At 51.5% G+C, this 25,396-nt stretch overlaps 5 protein-coding genes and 1 non-coding gene across 8 annotated transcripts in view; 4 read left to right on the top strand and 2 right to left on the bottom strand.

Annotated features, from left to right (window-relative positions):
* The window catches only part of LOC137846247 (butyrophilin subfamily 3 member A2-like), a 137,244-nt gene that overhangs the window by 97,349 nt on the left and 14,499 nt on the right, over nt 1–25,396 (bottom strand). The window lies entirely within an intron of this gene.
* On the top strand, nt 1,793–6,596 carry LOC137846162 (butyrophilin subfamily 3 member A2-like). The gene is made up of 10 exons (XM_068663865.1): nt 1,793–1,892; nt 2,302–2,649; nt 3,130–3,411; nt 3,541–3,645; nt 4,750–4,770; nt 4,907–4,927; nt 5,018–5,038; nt 5,137–5,157; nt 5,315–5,347; nt 5,526–6,596. The coding sequence occupies exons 1-10, from the start codon at nt 1,793–1,795 to the stop codon at nt 6,152–6,154; spliced, it is 1,581 nt and encodes a 526-aa protein (XP_068519966.1). The 3' UTR covers nt 6,155–6,596.
* LOC137846204 (butyrophilin subfamily 3 member A1-like) overlaps nt 9,262–25,396 on the top strand; it is a 228,584-nt gene continuing 212,449 nt past the window's right edge. Inside the window, exons 1-2 of the mRNA XM_068663977.1 lie at nt 9,262–9,583; nt 9,801–9,923. Coding sequence (XP_068520078.1) covers nt 9,484–9,583; nt 9,801–9,923 — 223 coding nt within the window. The 5' untranslated portion in view covers nt 9,262–9,483. The remainder of the gene's footprint in view (nt 9,584–9,800; nt 9,924–25,396) is intronic.
* On the top strand, nt 11,357–13,907 carry LOC137846161 (butyrophilin subfamily 1 member A1-like). Its single transcript, XM_068663864.1, has 9 exons — nt 11,357–11,444; nt 11,571–11,675; nt 11,877–11,897; nt 12,097–12,120; nt 12,212–12,232; nt 12,326–12,346; nt 12,471–12,491; nt 12,650–12,682; nt 12,860–13,907. Exons 1-9 carry the CDS (start codon nt 11,357–11,359, stop codon nt 13,492–13,494), a joined length of 969 nt encoding a protein of 322 aa, XP_068519965.1. The 3' UTR covers nt 13,495–13,907.
* LOC137846209 (zinc finger protein ZFP2-like) lies at nt 14,467–21,207 on the bottom strand. Its single transcript, XM_068664000.1, has 4 exons — nt 20,723–21,207; nt 20,054–20,153; nt 16,884–17,066; nt 14,467–16,435 (listed from the first exon to the last, which is right to left on the bottom strand). The coding sequence occupies exons 1-4, from the start codon at nt 20,735–20,737 to the stop codon at nt 15,114–15,116; spliced, it is 1,620 nt and encodes a 539-aa protein (XP_068520101.1). The 5' UTR covers nt 20,738–21,207; the 3' UTR covers nt 14,467–15,113.
* TRNAL-AAG (transfer RNA leucine (anticodon AAG)) lies at nt 19,036–19,117 on the top strand. Its single transcript has one exon. It is a non-coding gene; the product is annotated as a tRNA-Leu (tRNA).

The raw sequence follows: 25,396 nt of genomic DNA, 5'->3' as shown, positions 1-25,396 counted from the left end.
TGGCAGCTCCATGGCTACAGCCTCCTTTAAGGTACCTGTAGAGAGTGATAAGGTTGCCCCTGAGCCTCCTCTTCTCCAGGCTGAACAAACCCAGCTCCCTCAGCCGCTCTTCATAGGACTTGTTCTCCAGACTCCTCTCCAGCTTGGTCGCCCTTCTCTGGACTCGCTCGAGCACCTCCATGTCTTTCTTGTAGTGAGGGGCACAAAACTGAACACAGTACTCGAGTTGCGGCCTCACCAGAGCCGAGTACAGGGGGACAATCACTTCCCTAGCCCTGCTGCTCACACTGCTTCTTATGCAAGCCAGGATGCTGTTGGCCTTCTTGGCCACCTGAGCACACTGCTGGCTCATATTCAGCCAACTGTCCACCATCACTCCCAGGTCCTTCTCTGCCTGGCAGCTCTCCAACCACTCATCTCCCAGCCTGTAGCTCTGCTTGGGGTTATTGCGCCCCAGGTGCAGGACCCAGCACTTGGCCTTGTTGAACTTCATGCAGTTGACCTCAGCCCATCAGTCCAGCCTATCCAGATCCTCCTGCAGAGCCTTTCTGCCCCCGAGCAGATCGACACACGCACCTAGCTTGGTGTCATCTGCAAACTTACTGAGGGTGCACTCGATCCCCTCATCCAGATCATCAATAAAGATATTAAAGAGGACTCGCCCTAGTACCGAGCCCTGGGGGACGCCACTAGTGACCGCCCTCCAACTGGATTTGACTCCATTCACCACAACTCTTTGGGCCCGACTACTCAGCCAGTTTTTAACCCAATGAAGAGTAGGCCAGTCCAAGCCATGAGCAGCCAGTTTCTTGAGGAGAATGTTGTGGGGAACAGGGTCAAAGGCCTTGCTGAAGTCAAGGTAGACCACATCCACAGCCTTTCCCTCATCCACGCAGTGCATCACTTCGTTATAGAAGGAAATCAGGTTCATCAAGCAGGACCTGCCTTTCATAAACCCATGCTGACTGGGCCTGATCACTTGGTTGCACTGTAAATACTGCATGATGACATGCAAGATAATATGCTCCATGAGCTTCCCTGGCGCTAAGTTCAAACTAACAGGCCTATAGGTCCCCAGGTCTACCCTCCAGCCATTCCTGTAGATGGGCATCATGTTTGCTACCCACCAAATTCAATATGAATCGTCCCCCATAAGGATAAGGGCAGTGTTTCCAGAGGCATCACATAGTTCCTTAAAGAACAGTTCATCCATGTCATAATCCTGGCTGCATGCAGAAACTGTCCATTCTGTCCTTGGAAGCCATTTCCACACCAAAGACTACACCCTGCTGCAGAAGAGCTTTGCTTGCCAGAGGGCAAAAGGTCTGCCCATTTCTGCCTCCACTGGGATGGACAGAGCCGGGAGTGGGGCTGGCTCTTTGTCCCCACCACCCTGGGAAAAGGGTGGCACTGAGATGCTCGGCAGCCAGCTGTGCCTCTTTCCCTGCAGCCTCCGATGTCGCTCTGCCCTGCAGCATCTTGCACCCATCCCCCAAGGGTCAGGGCTCCTCCCAGAGGGTTACTGCAGGCAAGAGCTGAGCAGAAGTTGGTGAAGTCACGTGTAGCCTTCTAGTTCCTGCAGCTATGGTGGGTGATGTGAGGGACAACTATTTTGGTGAGACTGCCTTTGAGAAGAACACCTGGGGATGCCTTCTGTGTCCCCCACTCCATGATAAGTACAGGCTCTGGGCCCTGCCCAAGACACTGCTGTCTGTGGCTCCTTGTGCCCAGGCTTGCAGCCCCTCAGTACCTTACTCTTCTACCCCCAGATCCTGCTCCCGCTGCAGCACAGATGGGGCTCTCCTGGGGCTGCGGCTGCCCCAGCCTCACCGGCCATGCCTTCGGCTTCCTGACTTCCCTCGTCACTCTGCACCTTCTCCAGCTGGGCTCAGGTAGGATACTGCAGGGATGCTGGGGGCTCTCCCCCCTGTGCATGCAGATGTGCTGCTGGGGGGCAGGGGAGCGGCTCCAGGGTAGGGAGACCAGAGCCCACAGCTCGGTCCCTGCTGGGTTTCACTTTCTCTTTGGTTCTTTCACACAATATGGGCACTGCCTTGGCTGCCCTTTCTGGCTCTTCTTCTCCTGCCCAAAAGCTGCAGAGAGGGCTCCCACTCCCAGCACACCTCCTTCTCCTGCACGCCCTCCCTCTCCCTCTCCGGTTTCCCTGGTGGTTTCCCATGGGATACGGGGGATGCAGCACGCACCAACTCACACACCAACTCATGCCCTTTGTCACTCACTGCCCCTAAATTTACAATGGCAAAATCTCACCACTTCTCTGTGCCCTTCTCCATTGCCCAGCCCAGCTCAGAGTGGAGGGACCAGGACACCCTGTCACTGCCACCGTGGAGCAGGATGTCGTGCTGCCCTGCCACTTGTCCCCTCAACGCGATGCTCGCAGCTTGGAGGTCAGGTGGATTCGACGCACGATATCTGAGACAGTGCATCACTACCGCAATGGAGAGGACCTGTACGGGGAGCAGATGGAGGCATATTCTGGGAGGACAGAGTTGTCCAGAGATAGTCTCTCTGCTGGAAGCCTGGACTTGCAAATCACAGGGCTGAGACCCTCTGATGATGGCCTGTATGTCTGCACTGTGGAAGATGCTGATGCTTATAACGAAGCAGTTGTGGAGCTGGAGGTGTCAGGTTAGTGTCTTTTGTGAGGCATTCAAGGGATGGTGCAGGTGTCCCTGGGTTTGAGTGTCCCACCCAGAACCCTGTCCCATCCTCATGGCCATCTACGAGGCCTTGCAAACTGTAGAGTGTGATGGTGCTTCGCCTCTGTCAGTGAGCACTTGTCCAGCAAGGAGTACACCTGTGCCCTTTAAGGCTTTTTTGAGAGACAGCTGCATGAATGCAATGATTTAATTCAGTCTCCAGGGCCCGCTTTGAACTCCATCCCCATGCTGTTGTGTGGCCAGTGGGCACAGGTTGCTGAGCAGGTCCTTCAGCTGTGCCAATAATAGGTGCGGTTTAGGGGTGAGAATGTCTCCATGGAGCGCCCGGTCCCTGAGCCCCTGGGGCCATGGTTGGTCTGTGCTGGGTCTGGCATGGGAGCAGATGGGGTCATTGCCTTCAAATGAATCCCCCCCCAAGTCAAGCCCCAGCCACATGTTCTTCCCCCAGCCACAGGCGCTGACCCCCACCTCTCCCTGGGGGGCTACGAGGACGGAGGCGTCCGGGTGCTGTGTCGATCAGCCGGCTGGTACCCGCTGCCGCAGATGCTGTGGAGGGATGCTCGCGGGCAGCACCTGCCCTCGGTCTCCCAGACACATTCCCAGGACCAGGAGGGGCTCTTTGAAATCGAAGGCGCCGTCATCGTGACCGGGAGCATGGAGGGATCCTTGTCCTGCGTGGTCAGGAACAGCCGCCTCCAGCAGGAACGGGAATCATCCCTGCACATTGCAGGTACAAATGGCACAGCCAGGGTGAGGTGTTCCTGGCCCCTGCACTTGTCCTAACCCAGGAGAAGTCTGGGTCTTGCTTTTCCACCTGCAGGCATATAAACGCAGCCCTTTTCCTGGTGCCTTTTCTCAGCTCCTTTTTTCCTCAACGCTCAGCCCTTGATAGTGGTTCTGGCCCTGGTCCTCGTGCTTTTGGCTGTGTCCATTGGCCTGGGTGTTTATCTCTTTCGAAAGCAAGGTAAGCTGGCAGCACAGGGATGGAGCGCAGGGAGGTGTTCTGCAGGGACCCCCCTGGGTCTGGAGCGGGGCTGAGCCCTGGCCCTGGGAGGTGCGTAGGAGGAGGAAGGGAATGTTCTCCTGGGGATGCCAAAGGCCTTAGGATCGTCTTGGGCCTCTGCCTTGGGCAAGGAAGGCAGGGGAGAAGGCAAGGGGCCTTGGGTGGGAGGCCAGGGAGCATGGCTGCAGCGTGGGGCTGGTGGCAAGGCGCAGCCCCCCTGCACATGTTCCCACCCAGCAACCAAGCTGCTCTGCTGACACACGTGGTCCTCTGCCTTTGCAAATACCAGTTATGCTACTTGGCAAGCTTGCTCATTGGTGGCTGTACTAGTAGTGTTCACGCGACTATCATGCTCTTATTCTGCTCGTTGATTCGTTGTCATGCGGACTGCTCATACTGGTTGTTTTCTCAACTCCTCAATTGTTACTTCTTCTTTGACCTTGTCCTACTTGCCTTGTACCTTATCTTGAATTTTTCTACTAGCTACTTTATTTCTGTGTCTATCAGATTCCACAGGCTTCCAAACTGAGTTTCCATGACTCCAGTCCCTCCCAATCTGGGAGTAAGTTGGCCTGTGCCCATTGCACACTGTATAGATTTTGGTGTCTTCCCATTGGAGCCACCATGAGATGAGAAGCTGTAACCTCTGATCACCATTGCTTTTACTTTCATTTTCCATTGGAAAAAAAAAAAAAAAAGATGCAGAGCATAGTAAGTCTCCTTTTATATATCCAAAGATCTGGTGTCTTCCCTTGGGAGCAGCCATTAGCTGTGCAGCTCTCCCTTCTCATCATGCATTGTTCTTGCTTTCCTTTTCCATCGCAACAAGCTGAACAGCTTGGTGAGTCTCCAACTCCTATCCAAATGCATTCAGGTCTAGCCATGAAACGGGCTTTCTCCCCTGATCATGCATTGCTTTTGCTTTTCTTTTCAAGAGGAAAAAGTGGAAATGCTGGGTTAATGTTCTTCTCCAGCCTTAAGAAATTTGAGCTTACCCTTATTAGTAGCCCTGGTGTGAGTAGCTGTCCCCTCTCATCATGTGTTGCTTTTCTCTTTCTCTTGCAGCTACACAAGCTACAGAGCTGGGTGAGTGTCCCTCCTGAAACTTAAAATATAAAATTAAATTAAATTAAATTAAAATTAAAAAGTCTGTATTAAGGAAAAAGGTGAAAAGAGAAGTTTTCTCTTTTCATCATGAGTTGGTTTTACTCTTGTTTTGCAGAGAAAAAAGATGCAAAGCTGGGTGAGTCTCTCTACAAAAAAACAAGGCAGTTTGGGATCCAGTTGACCTGGGGACTCTCATCATGCCTTGCTTTTCTTTTCCTTTTTCTAGAGAAACAAGCTGCAGAGCTGGGTGAGTATCCCTCCCCAAACTGAAAAAAAAAATGGAGGTCCAGCCATGGGATCAGAGGCTGTCCCCTCTCATCATGCCTTGTTTTTTCACTTTTCCAGCGGAACAAGCTGCAGATCTGGGTGAGTGTCACTGCACTTGGACCCCAGGGAACACCAAGGCAATGCGTAGGGGAGGGTGGGCAGCTGGGACAGAGCAGCCCAGGGCTGGCCCCTCACCCTACCCGTACTCACTGGGTACCAGCCATGGGCTGTGACCAGCTCTCCCCTCTCCTTCCAGCATGGAGAAAGTTTGTGATGTCTCATAATACAGGTAGGTGTGCATTGGGTTGCCCTCTGCAGTGCTTCTCCTTCCCCATGCTGGGGCATGTTCAGGAGCGAAGAGGTGCCCCATCTCCTGCCCCATGGGGCAGCTTCTGGCCCTGAGCTGGGAAAAGCCTGCCCAGGGCTGAACTCTGCCCCTGATGACCTGGCTCCTTCTGTCCCTACAGTGAAGGTGACCCTGGATTCACGCACGGCTCATCCCCAGCTCATCCTGTCTCAGGACAAGAGCAGTGTGAGATGGGAAACTGAACGGCAGCAGGTTCTTGACACACCAGAGAGATTTGACTCTTGGTGCTGCGTGCTGGGCTGTGAGGAGTTCAGGGAGGGGAGGCACTGCTGGTTGGTGAAGGTGGAGGGAGAGCAGCAAGAATATGCTTGGTGGGCTGTTGGGGTGGCCAGGACATCTGTGGAGAAGAAGAAAGGGATCAAAATTTGCCCCCAAGAGGGAATTTGGGCTGTTCAGTATAATGAAGGACAGTTCGTGTCTCTCACATCTCCTCATTCTCCCTTGTCCCTGTCCCCTGTCCCCACGAGAATCTGTGTCTGTCTGGACTGTACCCAGGGGCAGGTGTCTTTTATCAATGCTGACAATGGGGTCGAGATCTACACCTTCAAAGAAGACTCCTTCAATGGCGAGAGCATCCGCCCCTGGTTTTTGATGGAGACACTGGGAATTCAGCTGTGCCTGAAGGACAGCACACCCCAGACCCTGTCCCCAAACCTGGGGGGCTCCTGCCCTTCTCCAGCCACTCCTGCATCACCTCTCCTTGATCCTGCAGGAGCAGCACAGGAATGAGGAGCAGTGGGGCCAGGGGCTGCCCTGTGTTCCTCCCTGCAGCTGGAGGAGGGCTGGGATGCTGCAAGCAGGGACCAGGCCCCTTGCAGCCCCTGGGCTCTGCCCTGCACGCGGCTCCTGTGCTGGGGCACAAGCCCTGATGGCACCCACGGGTCTCTACCTGCCTCTGAGCCTAGCGGGCAGCACAGGGGCTGCAGCAGCTCTCATTGCTCTTCTCCCCTCTGCTTGCACTGCTTGCAGACCCCAGGGCAAGGGATGTGGTCACCATGTGCTGCTTGCCATTGCAGGCCACCTTTTCCTCCTAGGTTGGGGTTGATCTTTGCTCTGTGCCTGGTGCTGAGCATGAGCAGCCTGTGGGGGCTCTTTGTTCCCTCCTCTGGAGCACATCAAGGCCCAGCAGCAGCAGGACTGTGTCAAATAAAGTTTTGCACAGGAAGATGGAGTCTGGCAGTGGCATTTGCTGGGTGTTTTTTGTCCTGAGGCTTTTCTGCCTGGGAAGATGTCTTGCAGCAGACCGTCTCCTTGGTGTTGGTCCTGAGAGTCAGAGCCAGGGAAAGGTGGAGAAAATACAGTGCCGAGGGCTCAACGGTTGAGATAAGGATGGGGAGCTCAGTCAAAACTTATCGTGACAGGCAAAACAGACTCAGAGTAGAGAGATAATAAAATTTATGGTGTATTACCAACAGCCTAGAGAAGTGAGAAAAAAAGGAAAGGCACCCAAAACACCTTCCCCATATCTACCTTCTTTCACCTTCTCCCCCCTGAGGGGCACAGGGGAATGAGGGCTGTGTTCAGTCCCTGATGGTTTTTCTCCACCGCTCCTTCTTGGTCACTCTCTGCTCCATGTGGGGTCACTCCCACAGGATGCCATCCTTCCCAAACTGATCCTGCAATGGGCTGCCCACAGGGAGCATCTCTTCAAGAACTGCTGTGGTAAGGACCCTGTCCGTACCACAGGGTCCATCCATCAGGAGCAAGCTGCTCCAGCACGGGTCCCCCACAGGCAGCAGCTCCCCCCAGACCCTCTGCCCCTACCTGGGCTCCTCTCCATACGCTGCAGCTCCAGCCTGGAATCTGCTCCAGCAGGGGTTCTCCACAGGCTGCAGCCTCCTTCAGGGCAGATCCACCTGCTCCACCGTGGTCTCCTCCATGGGCTGCAACTTGGAACCCTGCTCCACCATGGGTCTCACGACAGGCTGCAGGGGACTTCTGCTCCGGTGCCTGGAGCATCTCCTGCCCACCTTCTTCACTGATCTTGGTGTCTGCAGGGCTGTTTCTCATTCCTTTCTCAATCTGCTGTTGAGCAGAAGTGTTTTGTGTTTTTTTTTCCTTTTTCTTTTTTTTTTTAATTTTTATTTTTTTCCCTTTTCAAAATATGCTTTCACAGAAGCACAAACAACATTGTTTATTTACTTGGCTCTGGCCTGTGGTGGGGCCCTTATCTGACATGGGGCACCTTCAAGACTCTTCTCGCAGAAGCCACCCTATGGACACCAATACCAAAACCATGAAACATAAACACAGTACACCTAGACATTGCCCTGCTCTGGGGGCACCTGAAGAGCTTCCAACCTCCCATCACACAGGCTCTGCAGAAGCTGTGCCCACAGGGGGTATCACCAGCTCCTGGATTTCCTCCAAGAAGGTCTGACCCTCCCCGGTGGCAGCTCCATGCCGTTCCCTCGAGCCCTGTTGCTGTCCCCAGAGAGCAGAGCCCCTCCGCTCCCCTCATCAGGAAGCTGTGGACAGCCACGAGGCCTCCCCTGCGTCTCCTCTGCTCTGGGCTCAACAAGACAAGCACCTTCAGCTGCTCCTCACACGCCTTGCCCTGCAGAGCCTTCGCCGTCCTCGTAGCCCTCCCTTGGAGGCTCTCGCACAGTTTCACGCCCTTCGTCTGCTGCGGTGCCCACAGCTGCACGCAGTGCTCGAGGCGAGGCCGCAGCAGGCTGAGCAGAGCAGGACGATCCCTTCCCTCGGCCGGCCAGCAGTGCCGTGCCTGAAGCGCTCCAGGGCACGCTTGGCCCTTTGGGCTGCCAGGGCCCGCTGCTGGCTCACATCCAACTAGCCATCAGCCACAACCCCCAGCTCCCGTTCGGGGGGCTGCTCTCCAGCCTCTCGCCCCCCACACTGTCCGTACAGCCGGGGCTGCCCCTGCCCAGGTTCAGGGCCTGGCACTTGCTCTTGTTAAACTTCCCACAGCTGGTGGATGCTCAGCTCTCCCCTTTGGCCAGATCCCTCTGCAAGGCCTCTCCACCTTCGACAGAGCCAGCATCTCCTCCCAATTCAGTGTCAGTGTTTGTGAGTTAACAATACTGTTAAGCTTCAACTCTAATTGAGCTTTGGCCATTTGAATCTTTCCCCCTAATAACAAGGGCAGCAGATCCAGAGCCATGCCTTAGTTCCTTCAAGAACAGGTCATCCATGTCATCATCCTGGCTGCATGCAGAAGCTGTCCCTCTGGTCCTCGGAAGCCACTTCCATGCCCAAGCCCCAACCCTGCTGCAACAGGGCTTCTCTTGCCAGAGGACAAATGGTCTGCCCATTTCTTCCTCCTCTGCATGGGCAGAGCCAGGAGTGGGGCTGGTTCTTTGCCTGCACCACTCTGGGCAAAGGGTGGTAGCACGGCGCTCAACACTCAGGCATGGAAATCAAACTTCACAACTCCTAAAGAGTTATAAAGCAGGTACGTTTATTACAGTACTGGGTGCAAGGGGGATCGCTCCTCCTAGCATGCACACCAATGGTTACTGCCAGGGTGTTTATATTGATGGGATATATGCATATTCATTTCATTTCCTGCAAGTCTCTTACATATTCATCAGGTCTCCGTAAATCATTAGCATAGGTTTCCACCCCTATCTGCATGCACACTAGAGTCCTCGGGCAGTTGTCCAGTGTACTCTGCTGGTCTTTTGATGTAGGACAGAAGCCTTCCTCACTGCTAAACTTCTGATCTTTCCTTTCTTTTACAGACTTCAGCAGTCAAGCCAGTTCTTGCTGGCTTCATTATCTATGCATGCAGTCTTTGACTCCCTTATCGTTCGGGTTGCCCTCTCCTTGTGGTTTACATACAATTGTGTTAGCTGAGAACTACAGAATCAACATCCTTTATCATGTTCCCCATCTCAATCTTTTAGGGTCATCCTGTCCTCATACTCCCTAGCTCAGTCCTGTCCTTGAGGTTTATATACAACATAATCCCTGGGTTAGCTGAAACCTGCAATATAGGCATGCTTTCCCTTGTTCCCTGTCACAGCACACAGCTGTGCCACTTTCCCTGCAGCCTCTGATTCCGCTACGCTCTGGAGCCTCTTGCTTCCAGCCCCCAAATGTCCAAGCTCCTCCCAGAGTTTTACTGTTGTCCGGAACTGCGTAGGAAGTCTGGAATTTTGGCATACCCCTGTGTTTCCTGCAGCTCGGCTGGGTGTGGTGAGAGACCTCTCGGTAGGGCTTCCCTGGAGGAGAACCCCTGGGGGCTGCCTGCTGTGTCCCCCTGCCTGTGATAAGCACAGGCTCTGCGCCTTGCCCAAGGTGCTGCTGGCTGTGGCTATTTGTGTCCAGGCCCAAGGTGACTCCTTCCCCATCTGCCTGTGGTACCTGCAGCCCCTCGGTCCCCTCTTTCTTCTGCCCCTACTTCTGCCCTCAGCTCCTGCTCCTGCTACAGCACAGATGGGGCTCCCCTGGGGCTGCAGCCACCCCAGCCTCACCGGCCATGTCAGGGGCCTCCTGACTTCCCTCGTCACTCTGCTCCTCCTCCAGCTGGGCTCAGGTAGGATACTGCGGGACTGCTGGGGGCTCTCCCCCCCTGGGTCTAGCAGACGTGCTGCCATAGGGCAGAGGAGAGGCTGTGGAGCAGAGGGAGCCCTAGCCCACTTATCAGCCCTGGCAGCTGGGTTTCACTTTCCCTTTGGTTCTTTCACACAATACGGGCGCTGCCTTGGCTGCCCTTTCTGTGTCTCCTTCACCTGCCTGAATGTTGCAGAGATGGCTCCCGCTCCCAGCACACCTCCTTCTGCATGTCCTCCCTCTCCCTCTCCTGTTTCCCGGGTGGTTCCCCATGGCACACGGGGGATGCAGCACGCACCAACTCACGCACAGCTTGCCCTTTGTCACTCACTGACCCTAAATTTAAGATGGCAACGTCTCACCGCCTCTCTGTGCCCTTCTCCATTGCCCAGCTCAGCTCAGAGTGGAGGGACCAGGACACCCTGTCACTGCCACCGTGGGGCAGGATGTCGTGCTGCCCTGCCACTTGTCCCCTCAACGCGATGCTCGCAGCTTGGAGGTCAGGTGGATCCAGGATGATTTGTCTAAGACAGTGCACCACTACCTCAATGGAGAGGACCTGTATGGGGAGCAGATGGGGGCATATGCCGGGAGGACAGAGTTGGCCAGAGATGGTCTCTCTGCTGGAAGCCTGGACTTGCGAATCACAGGGCTGAGACCCTCTGATGATGGCCTGTACATCTGCACTGTGAAAAATACTGATGCTTACGACGAAGCAATTGTGGAGCTAGAGTTGTCAGGTTAGTGTCTGGGGTGAGGCATTCAAGGGATGGTGCAGGTGTCCCCGAGTTTCTGTGTTCCACCCAGGACCCGGTCCCATCCTCATGGCCATCTACGAGGCCTTGCAAACAGTACAGTGTGATGGGGCTTCTCCTCTGCTGGTGAGCACTTTTCCAGCAAGGAGTACAACTGTGCCCTTGCAGGCTTTTTATTGAGAAAGAGCTGCATGAATGCAATGATTTAATTCAGTCTCAGGGGCCTTCTTTGAACTCCATCCCCATGCTGTTGTGTGGGCAGTGGGCACAGGTTGCTGAGCAGGTCCTTCAGCTGTGCCAACAATAGGTGCTGTTTAGGGGTGAGAGTGGCTCCATGGACTGCCCGGTCCCTGAGCCCCTGGGGCTATGGTTGGTCTGTGCTGGGTCTGGCATGGGAGCAGATGGGATCATTGCCTTCAAATGAATCCCTTCCCAAGTCAAGCCCCAGCCACGGGCTCTTCCCCCAGCCACAGGCACTGACCCCCACCTCTCCCTGGGGGGCTACGAGGCCGGAGGCGTCCGGGTGCTGTGTCGATCGGCCGGCTGGTACCCGCTGCCGCAGCTGCTGTGGAGGGATGCTCGTGGGCAGCACCTGCCCTCGGTCTCCCAGACACATTCCCAGGACCAGGAGGGACTCTTTGAAATCGAAGGCGCCGTCATCATGACCGGTAGCGTGGAGGGGCCCTTGTCCTGCATGATCAGGAGCAGCCGCCTCCAGCAGGAGCGGGAATCATCCCTGCACATCGCAGGTACAAATGGCACAGCCAGGGTGAGGTATTCCTGGCTCCTGCACTTGTCCCGACCCAGAAGTCTGGGTCATGCTCTTACACCTGCGGGCATAGAAACGCAGCCCTTTTCCTGCTGTCTTTTCTCAGCTCCCTTCTTCCACAATGCACAGCCCTGGAAAGTGGCTCTGGCTCTGGTCCTCGTGCTTTTGGCTGTGTCCATTGGCCTCGGTGTTTATCTCTTCCGAAAGCAAGGTAAGCTGGCAGCGCAGGGATGGAGCGGAGGGAGGTGTTCTGCAGGGACCCGCATGGGTGTGGAGCGGGGCCTTGCGTGGGAGGCCAGGGAGCATAGCTGCAGCGTGGGGTTGGTGGCAAGGCGCAGCCCCCCTGCACATGTTCCCACCCAGCAACCAAGCTGCTCTGCTCACCACCTCTTCCTCCGCCTTTGCTTTTCAGTGGCACAGAGCCGAGAGCTGGGTGAGTCCTTGCAGTCCCTGCCCCCAGCCCCTGGGGAAGTGGTGTCTGTGCGGGAGGGCCTGGTCTGGGTGGGCTCTGGGGGCTTGTGTGCTGGTGGCTCGGGGGTGCTGGAGGAGCAGCTGGAACCTGGTGTGGGAGTGGGGAGTGCCAAGTGAAAGTCTCTCCACTCTGGCCATTCATTCCTTTTGCTTTTCTATAGCAGCGAAAAAGGATGCAGAACTGGGTAAGTCTCCTTCCACTAAGAGAAGGCATTTGGTGTCTTCCCATGGGCATACTCCCTTCTGACCGTACGTTCTTTTCTCTTTCTTTTCCAGGGGAACAAGCTGCAGAGATAGGTGAGTGTCCATCCATGAACTGAAAGAATTTGCAGTGTAGACATGGGATGAGAAGTATTTCTCTCTGGTAATGTATTCCTTATGCTTTTCCAGAAGAAAAAGCTGAAAGACTGAGTGAGTATCTTTCCCTGCCCCCTCACCCCAGTACTGAAGGAACTGGGGGTCATTCCTTTGTAGCAGCCACATGATAAGAACCTGACTCCTCTCATCAATGCATTGCTCTTATATTCCTTTTCAGAGGAACAAGCTGCAGAGCTGGGTGAGTGTCCCTGCATTTAAGCCCCAGGGCATCACCAAGGCGATGTGCAGGGGAGGGTGGGCAGCTGGGAAAGAGCAGCACACAGCTGGCCCCTCACCCTGCCCACACCCACTGGGCACCAGCCATGGGCTGTGACCAGCTCTCCCCTCTCCTTCCAGCATGGAGAAGGTGTCTGCTGCCTCAAAATAGAGGTAGGTGTGCACTGAGTTGCCCACTGAGGTGCTTCCCCTGCCCTTGCTGGGCCATGTTCAGGAGCCAAGAGGTGCCCCCTGTCCTGCCCCGTGGAGCAGCTCCTGGCCCTGAGCTGGGGAAAGCCTGCCCAGGGCTGAGCTCTGCCCCTGATGGCCTGGCTCCTTCTGTCCCTGCAGTGAAGGTGACCCTGGATGCAGACACGGCTCATCGTGAGCTCGTCCTGTCGGAGGACCAAAGGAGTGTGAGATGGGAAAGTGAATTGAAGGACATTCCTGACACAGATGAGAGATTTGAGAGTCGGCGCTGCGTGTTGGGCTATGAGGAGTTCAGAGATGGGAGGCACTGGTGGGAGGTGGAGGTGGAGGGGGAGGGGAAGAGAGAAAGGAATTCTTGCTGGGCTGTGGGAGTGGCCAGGGTATCTGTGAAGAGGAAGGGGGTGTTGAACATGAACCCTGAAGAAGGGATCTGGGCTGTGCAGTACGATGAAGGACAGCTCATGTCTCTCACATCTCCTCGCACTCCCTTGTCCCTGTCCCCTGTCCCCACGAGGATCTGGGTCTGTCTGGACTGCACCCAGCAGCACGTGTCTTTTATCAACGCTGACAACGGAGTTGAGATCTTCACTTTCACAGCAGCCAACTTTGATAAAAAGCCCATCCGTCCCTGGTTCCTATTGTGGACACAGGGAATTCAGCTGTGCCTGAGGGACAGCACCCCCCACACCACGTCCACAGCCCTGGGGGGCTCCTGCCCTTCTCCAGACACTCCTGCATCACCTCTCCTTGGTTCTGCAGGAGCAGCACAGGAATGAGGGGCAGTGGGGCCAGGGGCTGCCTTGTGTTCCTCCCTGCTGCTGGAGGAGGGGTGGGATGCTGCAAGCAGGGACCAGGCCCCTTGAAGCCCCTGAGTTCTGCCCTGCCTGTGACTCCTGTGCTGGGGCACAAGCCCTACTGGTACCCACAGGTGTTAACCTGCCTCTGAACCGCAGCGGGCAGCACAGGGGCTGCAGCAGCTCTCATTGCTCCTCTCCCCTCTGCTAGCACTGCTTGCAGACCCCAGGGCAAGGGATGTGGTCACCATGCGCTGCTGGCCAGTGCAGGCCACATTTGCCTCCTAGTTTGGGGTTGATCTTTGCTCTGTGCCTGGTACTGAGCATGAGCAGCCTTTGGGGGCTCTGTGTTACCTCCTCTGGAGCAGGGCTGTGTCAAATAAAGTTTTGTACAGGAAGATGGAGTCTGGCAGTGGCATTTCCTGGATGCTGTCTTTTCTGAGGCTTTTCTGCCTGGGAAGACGTCTTGCAGCAGACCGTCTCCTTGGTGTTGGTCCTGGGAGTCAGAGCCAGGAGGAAACTACGCTCCAGCTCCCCAATGACTCCTCAGCTGAAACCCGGGTGCACTTGTCCCAGCTGGGTCATTGCCCTACCCTGGGGGAACCCAAAGAGCTTCTAGCCCCCCATCACACCGGCTCTGCAGAGGCTGTACCCACAGGGGGTATCACGAACTCTTGGAAATTCTCCAAGCAGATACAGCAGTTGGCCTCAGCTTTGCAGCTCTCCCTCAAGTCTTTGCAAGCCACCTCCATGCCTCAGCACCCATCCTGCTGCAGTTGTTTCACTTCCCAGAGCCCAAATTCTTCATGAGATGGGCATGCAGGAGCCATGGGGCCACCCCAGCTTTCCCCATCCATCAGGAATCAATAGCAAACCTGTGCTCCCAGAAAACCAGCTCCACTTTATTGCACCTCCTCTTAAAGCAAGCATGACAAAGAAGCTGACACTCTCAAACCAAATTCATTGGGAAATTTATTCTAAACATTGCAGCATTAAAATCAAGAGCAGACACAGTGGGGAAACTGGGGAAGGAAATGCATTTGGAAGACACCGCATTCAGTAGCAGTGGTCCGCAAACCCCATCATCCATCTCCATCCATGTGGGGTCTAACTATTCAAAAAACCCTCATCTCTTATCTTACTGAGACCCTACCATCCCCAAACCCATCTTCCTTCCTCCCAGCAAGGTCCCATCTCCCAAAATTCCATTGTCCTCCATTCCAGTGGAGATCCACCACCACAAACCCCATTCACCTTCATCCCAGTGGGGTCCCATCATCTCCAAAACCCCATCATCCTCCATCCCACTGGGCTCCCACCATCCCCAAAGTCATCCCCCGGGACTGGGAACTGACTGACCACCATGTTCCCTAAGCACTACGAGAAGCTGTGCCATGACCAACAGCTGCATGCCCGGTCCTCCTTAATTCACAGATGTAATCTTCAGAGGGTTGTTTGGGAGGAATAGTAAAAGTTGAAGGCACAAGCAGCAGTGAAACTCAAGTTCTTATCCTTGATAAGATGGATGGGATGTGGAGGAGCTGCGATGTTGTGGGGATGGAGACCCGAAGGCCCCCAGGAAAGGGCTGGGCCAAACCAACTCACTCACTGTGCAGCTCCTTCCGGAGGTGTGTCCGCAGGTGCTTCATGAGGGAAGAGCTGGACATGAAGCACTTGGTGCATTTGGTGCATTTGTAGGGTTTCTCCCCAGTGTGGATCCTCTGGTGGATGATGAGGGTGGAGCTGGCCCGAAAGCTTTTCTCGCAGTATGAGCATTGGTAGGGCTTTTCACCCGTGTGGATGCGCTGGTGCCTGCGGAGGGACGTGGTCTCCCGAAAGGCTTTCCCACAGTCGGAGCAGACATGGGGCCTGGGCCCCACATGGCTTTTCTGGTGAAGGAGGAGGGCTGAGGGAAGAGTGAAACCCATCCCGCAGTCAGGGCACTGATAGTGTTTCCCTACCAAGTGCTTTTTCTGGTGTTGGTTGAACGCCGAGCTTTCAAAGAAGGCTTCCCCACAGTCAGAGCAGCGATAAGAGGGCTGACCCTGGTGGGTCCTGAGATGGGCTACGTAGGCTGAGTTCTTTGTAAAGCTTTCCCTGCACTGGGGACATTTATAGGTCCCCTCCTCCAGGTGGCTCTTGCGATGCTTGCTGAGCGACTTGTTGGCCATGAAGCGCTTCCCACACTCGGGGCACTCATAGGGCCTCTCACCCGTGTGTATGCGCCGGTGGATGATGAGAGTTGAATTGGAAGTGAGTTTTTTCCCGCAGTCTGGACAGACAAAGATCCCATCCTCTGTGTGGCTCTTGCGGTGCTTGCTAAGCGACTTGTTGGCCATGAAGCACTTCCCACACTCTGGGCATTTGTAGGGCCTCTCGCCAGTGTGTATCCTCCGGTGGATGAGAAGAGCGGAGTTGGAAGTGAGGTTTTTCCCACACTCAGAGCATTGGTACACGTTGCTCTCATGGTGGAGCTTGCAATGCTTCTGGAGAGAGCTGCTGGACACAAAGCGCTTCTCGCACTTGGGGCACTTGTAGGGTTTCTCCTGGCAGGGGTTTTTCAGGTGGTCTTTGAGGCTGGAGCTGCACACAAAACTTCTCCCACACTTGCAGCACGCGAAAGGCTTCTCCCCCACATGGACCCTCTGGTGCCGGTTGAGAGATGAGCCACGGCTGAAACTCTTCCCACACTTCCTGCATGCATGCTTGTGTTGCCCTAGCTCTATCCTCGATGAGCTCTTGTGTGGATGCTTCCTCCCGTTGTGGCTGGAGGAAGCCGATCTCCGTCCCGAGTGGCTCTTGTGGTGCTCGTAACCCAGGGAGGTACCATCTTTGGGATTCCTCATGGTCTCGCCACGCAGTTCCACCCACTCTCCCTCTTCCTCCTGTGAACTGTCCTCCGTCTCGCTTGTCAACCCATCCCCTGCCAGGACAGAGGGAGAGAAACCAGAGAAACCATGGAAAAGTGTCTAGAAGTGGGAACAAAGACAGAAGAATGAAGGACAGGATCCCACACATTTTTTCCCTGGAGGAGAATCATAAAAAGGAAGGAATTCATCACCAGCCTCAACGTTCAGGGTAGGGGGCTTGCAGGAAGGATGGAGAAAAACATCACCAAGAAGTGCTGTCAGGACTCATCCTACCAGGCCAAGCTGATCTAGAAGTAGCAGCCCACCTCTCTAAGGAGAGTTATTAGGTATTTATGGATGACAAAGCTCAAAGGCCTTGCATGCCCGCACCCCCTTCTACCAACTCCCCCCATTTCCAGTATGGGACTACAGTCCTGCTTGTGGGTGGCCTGGAGTGATGCCCGGTGTGTGGACATGTCCCAGTGGGTGTCCCCAGCTCAGGGGAGAAAACAAGCCCCTTACCTGAGTAGGATGAATTGGAGCCAGAGGAACTTGCTGCATCTCGGCAGCTTTTCCACCGCTTCCTCTTCCTCGCCCACAGCCTCAGGAGGGGTCTCACCGGTTCTTCATCCTCAGAGGTCTCGATGTCGGGGATCCAAGCCTCTTCCCCTTGCTCCAGATGAATGAGCAGCCCAGGGCTGTACGCTGGGAAGACTGCTCAGTTAGACAGCAGTGGACTACTGGGTAGAGCACAGCCACGCACGAAGCCTCATCACACAGAACATGGCTGTGATCTTATACCTGAGCCTTCTGCAAAGTGAAAAGAAAATCCACATGCCCAGGGCTCTCTGAGGAGGGAAGAGCTGGGTCTTTCCAGAGCAGTATCTACACCCAGACTCATCATTCAAGAGATGTCCAGGTGATTCAGAAGGCAGATGTACATCCCAGGGCATAGTAAGCTTGAAGAGAGGAATCAGCCTCCAAGACTACTTCTCAAGAAGACAGAAAAGTCCAGCAGCAGGGAGAGTGGATGAGAAATGCAGAAACTGCCCATCTGAACAGATTCAGGGAGTATGGAGCAGGAGGAAAAGGAAGGCTGGAGAAACAGAGAAAGGAGAACAGGTTGTGACCCAGGCCTGGCAGATGGCCTGGGTGCATCTCACCCAAGTGAGTTTTATTTACTTGGAGAAAAATCTGCCACACTCACAAGGTAATGGGCTGCCTCTTGTTAACGCAGAGACTTCAACCAGTTGAACATCTCCTCCAAGAGCAAAACGCTGCAGAAGGGCTAGGGGCACACAAAGCAAGAAAGGATGCTCAAGGGCAGAGCTGGATTGGGCAGCACTACACAAAGGCCAGCGGGCTGCACATCTGAACGGGTGACTTTTGTCCTCTTGTCTGCTAATGGGCACCAGTGTACTTCAAGCCTGAATCGTTGCCTTTCATTATTTCTTAGGTGGAGCAGCTCAGCTTGACAAAGAATGCCAATACCATCTAGAAAACCAGCAGGAACCTAAGCTAAAAGGTTTAGTACTGATGCTACCCAGTCCCACAATGAAATTTCATTAGAAAAGAGCAACAAAGACAATAAAAGGTCTGGGAAACCTGCAGAATGATGAGACTGAAGTTTATCTGGGTCATCTGATGACAAAGCAACTCTGTTTCCTTTTTCAGTGTTGTTTTGCCCTTAAGATCAGAAGTTCCTAAGAAGCACGATAACTTGGGTCCATCTTTAGAGCCTCAAAATATTGCCTGGATGCAACCCTGCTCCCAAACACCGACTGGAAAGCAACCAAGGAACAGCCCAAATCAAGGCTGTACCTGTGATTATCCACCTAGGGATCAACATCCACACATCACCTTGTGATGAGCAGAACCCCAAACCTTTCATTGCCCATCCCAGTGCCCTAAATGCTCAACTTGAGTCATCTTGCCATCTTGCGTACTCTTCTCCCGGACCTGCAACTCACGTCTCCTGGCCGGAGAAGCTTATGGGCTTCATCACCCAGCTGTCAGGAGAGGGCACTGTGAGCCCAAAGGAGCCTCCCAGACCCATCTAGCAAAACCCCAAATTTTTGGTTTTAACTCAATTCAATACCAGCAGTTTTGCTCAAGCTGCAAACCATGTTTGGGGTGTTTGAACCAACCACAAGGGTTTGGGCATTTGAGCCAAGTTCTCAGCTAAGTTTCTGGCTGTGGATTAAGTAGAAATCCCAAACTACTAAAGAAATACCTAATTAGCATCATGCACAGAAAGATCCCTTGCAGTTTTCTCCCTTGCTGTCCTTATCCATCATTCTACCTTCTTGTCCTGCTGATATTTCTCTTGGGAATTTGCAAGGGAAGGGTGGAAAAGCAAAGAAACAAGCAATCTTGAGTGTGCCAAAAGCAGAACCAGAGTAGAGAGGGCCTGTGCAGTACAGGAGCAAGTGTGTAAAGCAGGAAAAAAGTTTTGAAAAAGTGTAATTCGTTTGGAAAGGAGGTTTTTTATGGCGTGGGGTCCCCCTGGTGGCAGGTCTTTTGCGCACCCTTAGCAAGCTCCCCGCATGGTCCTGAGGTTGAATTGTCCCTGGTGCATGGCACAAAAATCTTAAAAGGTCCCATTGTGAATTAGTCAAATTCGTCAATTTTTTTGCTGTCATTTTAGAGGAGGAGCAGAAGGGCTTTGTCCCAAGGTAGTGTGGCCGAGCGGTCTAAGGCGCTGGATTAAGGCTCCAGTCTCTTCGGGGGCGTGGGTTCGAATCCCACCGCTGCCAGATTCCTTTTCTGGGAGCACGGGGGGACCCCAGCCCAGCTGGAGTGCACTGCAGGGTTACACAGCAGGAGCCCTGCAGAAGGGAGCAGAGCAGCACATCTGGGGTTCTGCTGGACCCAGTGAAGAAGAAGCTGCAGCCCATTTGCAAGGACACCCAGGGGAAGGATCCTGCTCCTGCCTCTGCCCCACGTTTTTCCTCCTTTCACTGCACATCCTTGTGCCTCTAAATAGTTGTAGGAAGCCAATTGAGAACTGAAGCCAGGGGGGTGAAGCCCTCCAGGGCATTGCAGTGGGTGATTTTCAGCCCATGCAGCATCTCCCACCTTCCTCAAGCCCCCTGCCCATCCCTGCAGCCCAGGACCCCACTTAATTAATTTCTAGATCCATGCCAGCTTAATTAAAAGTACTTAATTACCAAAGTAAGCATCATGCACAGAGTTACTCAGAGAAGCTCCACAAGTGGTATATGGACAAGTACAGTGGAAACGCAATTGGATTTAGGGTTGATTCCACCTTCCCTTTCCACAGACATCACCTGGGCAAGGTAAGGTCCCTTTGCATTTTTCTCCCTTGCTGTCCATAACCCAGCATTCTCCCTTCTTCTCCTGCTGACATTTCTCTTGGGAATTTGCATGGGAAGGGTAGAAAAGCAAAGAGATAAGGATTCTCTCAAGCATCCCAAAAGCAGAAACCCACCACAGAAGTGCTCGCCAAGACATACAAATTACAAAGCAAGAAAAAAATGAGTTGAAAAAGCTGCATTTCTTTCAAAAGGACCCTTGCTGCTTGAAATCAGGAATGGAAGGGCTACATGGAAATGAGCTTAGGGAAGATTCAAAGACTGGTGTGTCCTCCTGAACGCCGAGCTACCTGCCATGGCTGAGGGACTACGATGCTCCAAGGGAATTTTGGGAATGGGGGCAGAGGGGTTCCCTACCTGGCTCGAGCACAGGCGCCTGATTTCTCTGCAGGGGGGTTGCGAGAGACCATTGCTTATCCGTGGCAATCACTATTACCTCTTCGAATGCCTCGGGCACCTGGAGGGAAAAGTCAAAGTAAATGAAGTTATAGAAAAGAAAATATATATGAGGATAAAAGTAAAGTGAAGAGAAGTTAAAAGTGAAGATGGAAATGTGAAAATAAGAATGTAACTTATGTGTAAAAATAAATGAAAATAGATGTAAATGAAAATGAAGGCGAATAAACATAAAGAAATGAAAACACAAATGAAAATGTACAAATACGGAGGATAAATTGAAACATAAATGAAAATTATAAATAATATATTTATAAAGAAATGAAAATAAATATAAATGAAAACAAACACAAACGAAAATTAAAAGTAAAATATATAAACATAAAGAAGTGAAAACAAACGAAAACCAACACAAATGAAAAATTAAAATAAAATTTATAAATATAAAGAATTTAAAAAAAAAAACAAGCACAAATGAAATCAAGCACAAAAACAAGCACAAACAAAATCAAACACCAAATATATATATATATATATATATATATATGTAACTATAAAAAATCAATAAAAATGGCTTTAACAACCCCTCCTGGAGCTGGTATCCCCCAATGTGCCCCTTACATCCCTTACCTGGGCAGACTCCATCGCTGATACCCGGTTTCAGGGCAACAGTGCCAGGTACAGTCCGGGGGCCATGGCTCTGTGCACCCTACAAAAATTAAATTATTAGTGATAATAGCACATTAAGCCTCACACACACACCCCAAAACAAAACAAAACAAAACAAAACAAAACAAAACAAAACACTTTTTTTTCCGTATTTTTAGAGATATTTGGTTAAATCCAGCCCGGAGGTTTGAGTGAGTTATTTTGGGGATGGGAGGACTCACCCCCACGCCCCCTTTTTCCAAGCTTTAATTTTAGGGACTCCATGTTACCTGTGCGCCCCCGCGTTACCTGAGCATCCCCGTGCTACCTGCGTGCCCTCCGCCGCCGCTGCCTCCCCCCTGGAGGAGGAGTCGGGGGGGGGGAAGGTAGTGTTAGCCCACTCCCCTTCCCCTCTCCATATGCGGGGGTGGGGAAGGGCTGGAGCCATCCCTGAGCACGATTTTGGGGATAAAGTTAGTTTTGGTGGTGTTTTGTTGTTTGTTTTTTTTTTTTTTTTTGGTTGGTTTTCTTTGTCTTTATTATTATTATTATTTTATTTTTTGCAACTCTGCCTGGCGAAGCTGGGAGGGAGAAATTTGGAGGTGAGAAAAGCTCTGCCTGAGCCCCCCCAGAACCAGCCCTGCCCAAGGAGGAAATAAGGAAAAATGGGGAATATTTGGTTAAAACCCCAAAACGGGTGTCAGCCAGCAGTTGCAAACGCTCACTGCTGACTTCCCTGGGAGATTTATTGCAGTTACTTTAAAGCACATCCCAGTGTCCCAACACTGATTTAATACCCACACCTCTACCCCTACACACAAATTAAAGGAAAAAAAAAAAATACAGCACAAACTTTCCATGATTCCCTTAACCTGAACAAAATTTTATAAAAATCTAAATTTCTACAAGAGTTTCTAAGGCATCTTTTTCCCCTTTCACTGTCCAGTATTAAAGATAGCAATTTCCCTAATCGATGTGAGATCTGAAATAAAACAGGCCTGGGGTGGAAAATTCAACCCAGCATTGAACTTTGCTCCCAAAGGCCCTGGCTCGCTTTGAGCCCACAGCATCCTCCAACTCCCAAATTTTCCTTTCCTAAAGAAACTAACTTGCAAGTGGGGGGAGGGGGGGGGGGGGGGAAGCACATTTCTGTTCTGCCCTTTTTTTCCAAATAAAAATTGTCCAGATTCAGATTTGCCAGGTAGAGAAACCTTCCTGAAACGTGGAGAGAGAGATTTTAAATTGCATTGTGTACTTAAAGTGAAGCTTTTTTTTTTCCTGCTTGATTTCATTAGCACCTTTAACAGGCACTGACCCCTTTCTTTTACAGAAGAAAAAAAAGAAAGGAAAAGAAAAAGAAAAAAGGAAAAGAAAATCCCCGACAAATGTTTGTCTTTAGGAGTGCAGTTATTTCTTTATCACCCTGATGAATGGGAGCTGCCTGGGCTCTGCATTTCTCCCTGCACTACCACCCCCACCCCTGCCAGCTCAATTTCCTCCAAGACCCAAGCCAGCCAACCACAATCTGAAAAAAAAAAAAAAAAAAAAAAAAAAAAAAAAAAAAAAAAAGCCCATTTTCAAGTGAGACCAAGAGCTTCCATCACTTCCATCAGGAGAAAATTGTTCCTTTATCCCAGAGTTGCCCAAGTTGCCCAATTCCCAATTTTTTGGTGTCTCCAGGGTTTTTCTTCCTTAGGGGATTTTACCGTGATTATTTATCAGACCAGAGAGGGTCAACCCCCCACCCATTCAATTAAATATCCTTAAGATTTCAATCCTTTAACTTTACAGCGCTCAGTAAATCCTATATAGGAGCAAAGCCCCCCAAAAACATTGAAGAATGTTTATATGGTTTATGCCCTCGAGGTGTGATACATAGTTCTTAAGTAGAGGTCTACGAGATCTCAGCCACTTCAAAATGTGTAAAATTATTGCATTCACAGAAAATTTTAATGTTATTTAATGTCAATGTTATTTAATATTAATGTTAGTTCATGTTATTTAAAGTTAATGTCATTTAATGATAGTTAATGTTAGTTTAATATTAATGTTATTTATGTTAATGTTAGTAAATGTTATTGTTAGTATTATTTGATGTTAATGCTATTTAATGTTATTTAATGTTAATGTCAACATCATATAATGTTATTTAATGAGCAACACTGTCTTTTTCATAAGAACTCTTGTGTTCTTATCATCAACAAACTTTTTGCACAAGAAACTAACTTTTCCACCCAAACGCTAAATTTCAAATTTGCAGCATCCCCTGCCTTTCAAAATCTCTTCCTTTATTAACCAAAGAGCCCTTTCTGCCTGCTGCCCCAAATAAGCCTGTGGCTTATGGTTTGGGTATCATTTTTTTCTATTCTGAGCTGTTTTTCAGCTTTTTCTGGCTGCAAATATTAATTGGGTGCTTCTGCCCTTAATCATCATCTCCCCATATTTCCACGGAGAACGCAAGAGCTGAGATGTTCACCCATGGGGAAGCAGAGCCGGCCAAGGCATCCATCTAAAGCAATAAATATGCCAAAACCCACGGGGAATATGAATGAAAGAAGAAATTTAGGAAGAAATTTCAGCTCTCCATGTCTACGGCCTGGCTGGAAAGTCTCTCAACTCCCCTGGGGAAAAAAATAAAAAAAAAATCCACCTTATCAGCCCTGCTATCAAGGAGGACCCCACAGGTGCCAAGTACCCTTTCTTCCAGAGATTGCTCATCTGATACATACCTAATGCAGCCCCATGCTGCTATTCAGCTTGGAAAGCCTTCCCCAGGCTATTTCTGGTCCCGGGGAACACTTTTTTTGTGTGCCTGCTATTCCAGCACAGGGAATAAAAGCCTGCAAAGCAGCACAGGATGGCTGGAAGGGACATTTGCTATTATCCATGTGCAAACAAATGCTTTTTTTTTTAGGAAAATGCACAACACCCTTCCAGCCTGCATGCTGCTTTATCTCTCTCTCTCTCTTTTTCTTTTTTCTTCCCAGTTTTCTGCTACTTTATGTGCTCACGTGGGCCAAGAAATAGTGTTATTTTTTTTTTCCTCTTCCCTCCTATCTAAATTTCCTTGCAGCTCTGCAGATAACATACAAAGAAATCTGAGCTGCTTCAAGGACTTCTACCCCCAAAAAGATGACCTCGCTCCATCCAGTGGTCTGGTTTGGGTGCACAGGGGGGCTGTATCTTAAAAATAGGCTCCCCCGTTGCAATGGAAGAGGTCAAATCTCTCAGAAAGCATCTCCCAAAAGGCAAAACCACCCTTCCTTCTGTAAGAACCACCACGACCTTCTCATGGGACCTACAACAACCTGCATAGCCAAGGATACACCATTCTTGCACTACTCTAAGCCCATCACCCATTTGGGAACGGAGGAGATTCCCATGTTGACAAGCCTTTAGCTCTGGTCTGGTCACCATCATGAGTGTCCATGGCCTGGAGGTGAACCCCAAAAGTACCTCCATAGTGGTGGTCTCAACACCTGGCTGGCAACCCAGGCTGCACCCACCTCCTGTGGTTCCTCTGCTGTTTCTGGTCTCGAGGAATCTTTCTCATGCCCAAAGAAACTCAGCTTGCACAGCCCAAAAGGAGGGAGAAAAAAAAAAAAAAAAAAAGGAACTCCTCTTGGAGGGACATCGCATTTAATGGCTGCAATGCCAGCTTCAGATGTGAGCAACCCAAAACACCTTGCACACTTTCTTGTGCTAAGAGTTTTCAATACTTCTTTGGCCCCTTTTTCTATCCCCGTGCCTGCTCGGGCCCCACAGCTTTCACAGACTTCCTCACAACTCTCCCTTATCGCCTCCTTCTGTGCCGAAAAAGTCATAAATTTTGGTTTGCCTTCCCAGTAGCACGCAGGACTCAATTTTTCGACCACCTGCCTCACACTGGCTCCTTATCACAACATCCCCAAGGCCCCTCAAAGCACAAAGACATCCTCTGCTTTGCTAAAATAGTAAAACCTGGACATTTTATCATATTAAGTTGCTGAGCCCGTGTAACCCTATAACCTCTAAGCCTATATAACATCATCGGGGAATGTTGTTCTTGGATATCCAAACCAGCTCAAGGAGAATCCATTGGATGGTCATCAGATGGTCATCGATTTTTTTTAGCTAAAATATGAACCAGCCACCCTGGACTCAGTTTTGGACACTGGATGGATTCAGAAACTTCAGTCAAAAGAGATGCTTCATGGTTTTAACAGGGTTTTCCAAGGGGGTGTGATGTGTAGGGCTGCTCCAGAGTGGGATATGGGGCTGGTACCCACTGATGGTCCCTTGGGGCATCTCTTGCCCAGGAGAATGCATCTAAGTTGCACACTTAGTGGGGGGAAGCCTACATGCAAACCCCCTTCCCATGAGACTGGGGCTGAAGGGCACATTTATGCTCCTAAAATTAGCATTAGGATCCATTTCCTGCATGTGAACCCAAAGGACACATTCTTTAAAATCCTCAGTCCCTCCAGAATAGGGTTAATGCAACTAGACTGTATATTGGGAATAAACCCTGGGGGTTGCTGTAAAGTTTGAATACAACCCTGGGATTTATTATTATAATGATTGTTGTTGTTGTTGTTTGGAGAGGAGGGGGGTCTCTTTGCAAGATGTACTAAGTCAAAAAAAAAGAAAAAAAAAAAAGGATGCCAAGGACCATGC

The sequence above is a fragment of the Anas acuta genome, chromosome 31 (genome assembly GCF_963932015.1).
Source record: "Anas acuta chromosome 31, bAnaAcu1.1, whole genome shotgun sequence".
NCBI lineage: Eukaryota > Metazoa > Chordata > Aves > Anseriformes > Anatidae > Anas > Anas acuta.
The sequence above is the reverse complement of the archived record's forward strand: the minus strand, read 5'-3'. Positions and strand labels throughout refer to the sequence as shown.

Coding starts and splice junctions, on each gene's coding strand:
- LOC137846209 (XM_068664000.1), bottom strand. Junction 17,067..20,053: donor GGCGCCTGTGCTCGAGCCAG/GTAGGGAACCCC, acceptor CAGTCTTCCCAG/CGTACAGCCCTGGGCTGCTC. Junction 16,436..16,883: donor CTCCAATTCATCCTACTCAG/GTAAGGGGCTTG, acceptor CTGTCCTGGCAG/GGGATGGGTTGACAAGCGAG.
- LOC137846162 (XM_068663865.1), top strand. CDS start 1,793: ATGGGGCTCTCCTGGGGCTGCGGCTGCCCCAGCCTCACCGGCCATGCC. Junction 3,646..4,749: donor TTATCTCTTTCGAAAGCAAG/GTAAGCTGGCAG, acceptor TTTCTCTTGCAG/CTACACAAGCTACAGAGCTG. Junction 5,348..5,525: donor TGTGATGTCTCATAATACAG/GTAGGTGTGCAT, acceptor CTGTCCCTACAG/TGAAGGTGACCCTGGATTCA.
- LOC137846161 (XM_068663864.1), top strand. CDS start 11,357: ATGACCGGTAGCGTGGAGGGGCCCTTGTCCTGCATGATCAGGAGCAGC. Junction 11,676..11,876: donor TTATCTCTTCCGAAAGCAAG/GTAAGCTGGCAG, acceptor TTTGCTTTTCAG/TGGCACAGAGCCGAGAGCTG. Junction 12,121..12,211: donor GAAAAAGGATGCAGAACTGG/GTAAGTCTCCTT, acceptor TTTCTTTTCCAG/GGGAACAAGCTGCAGAGATA.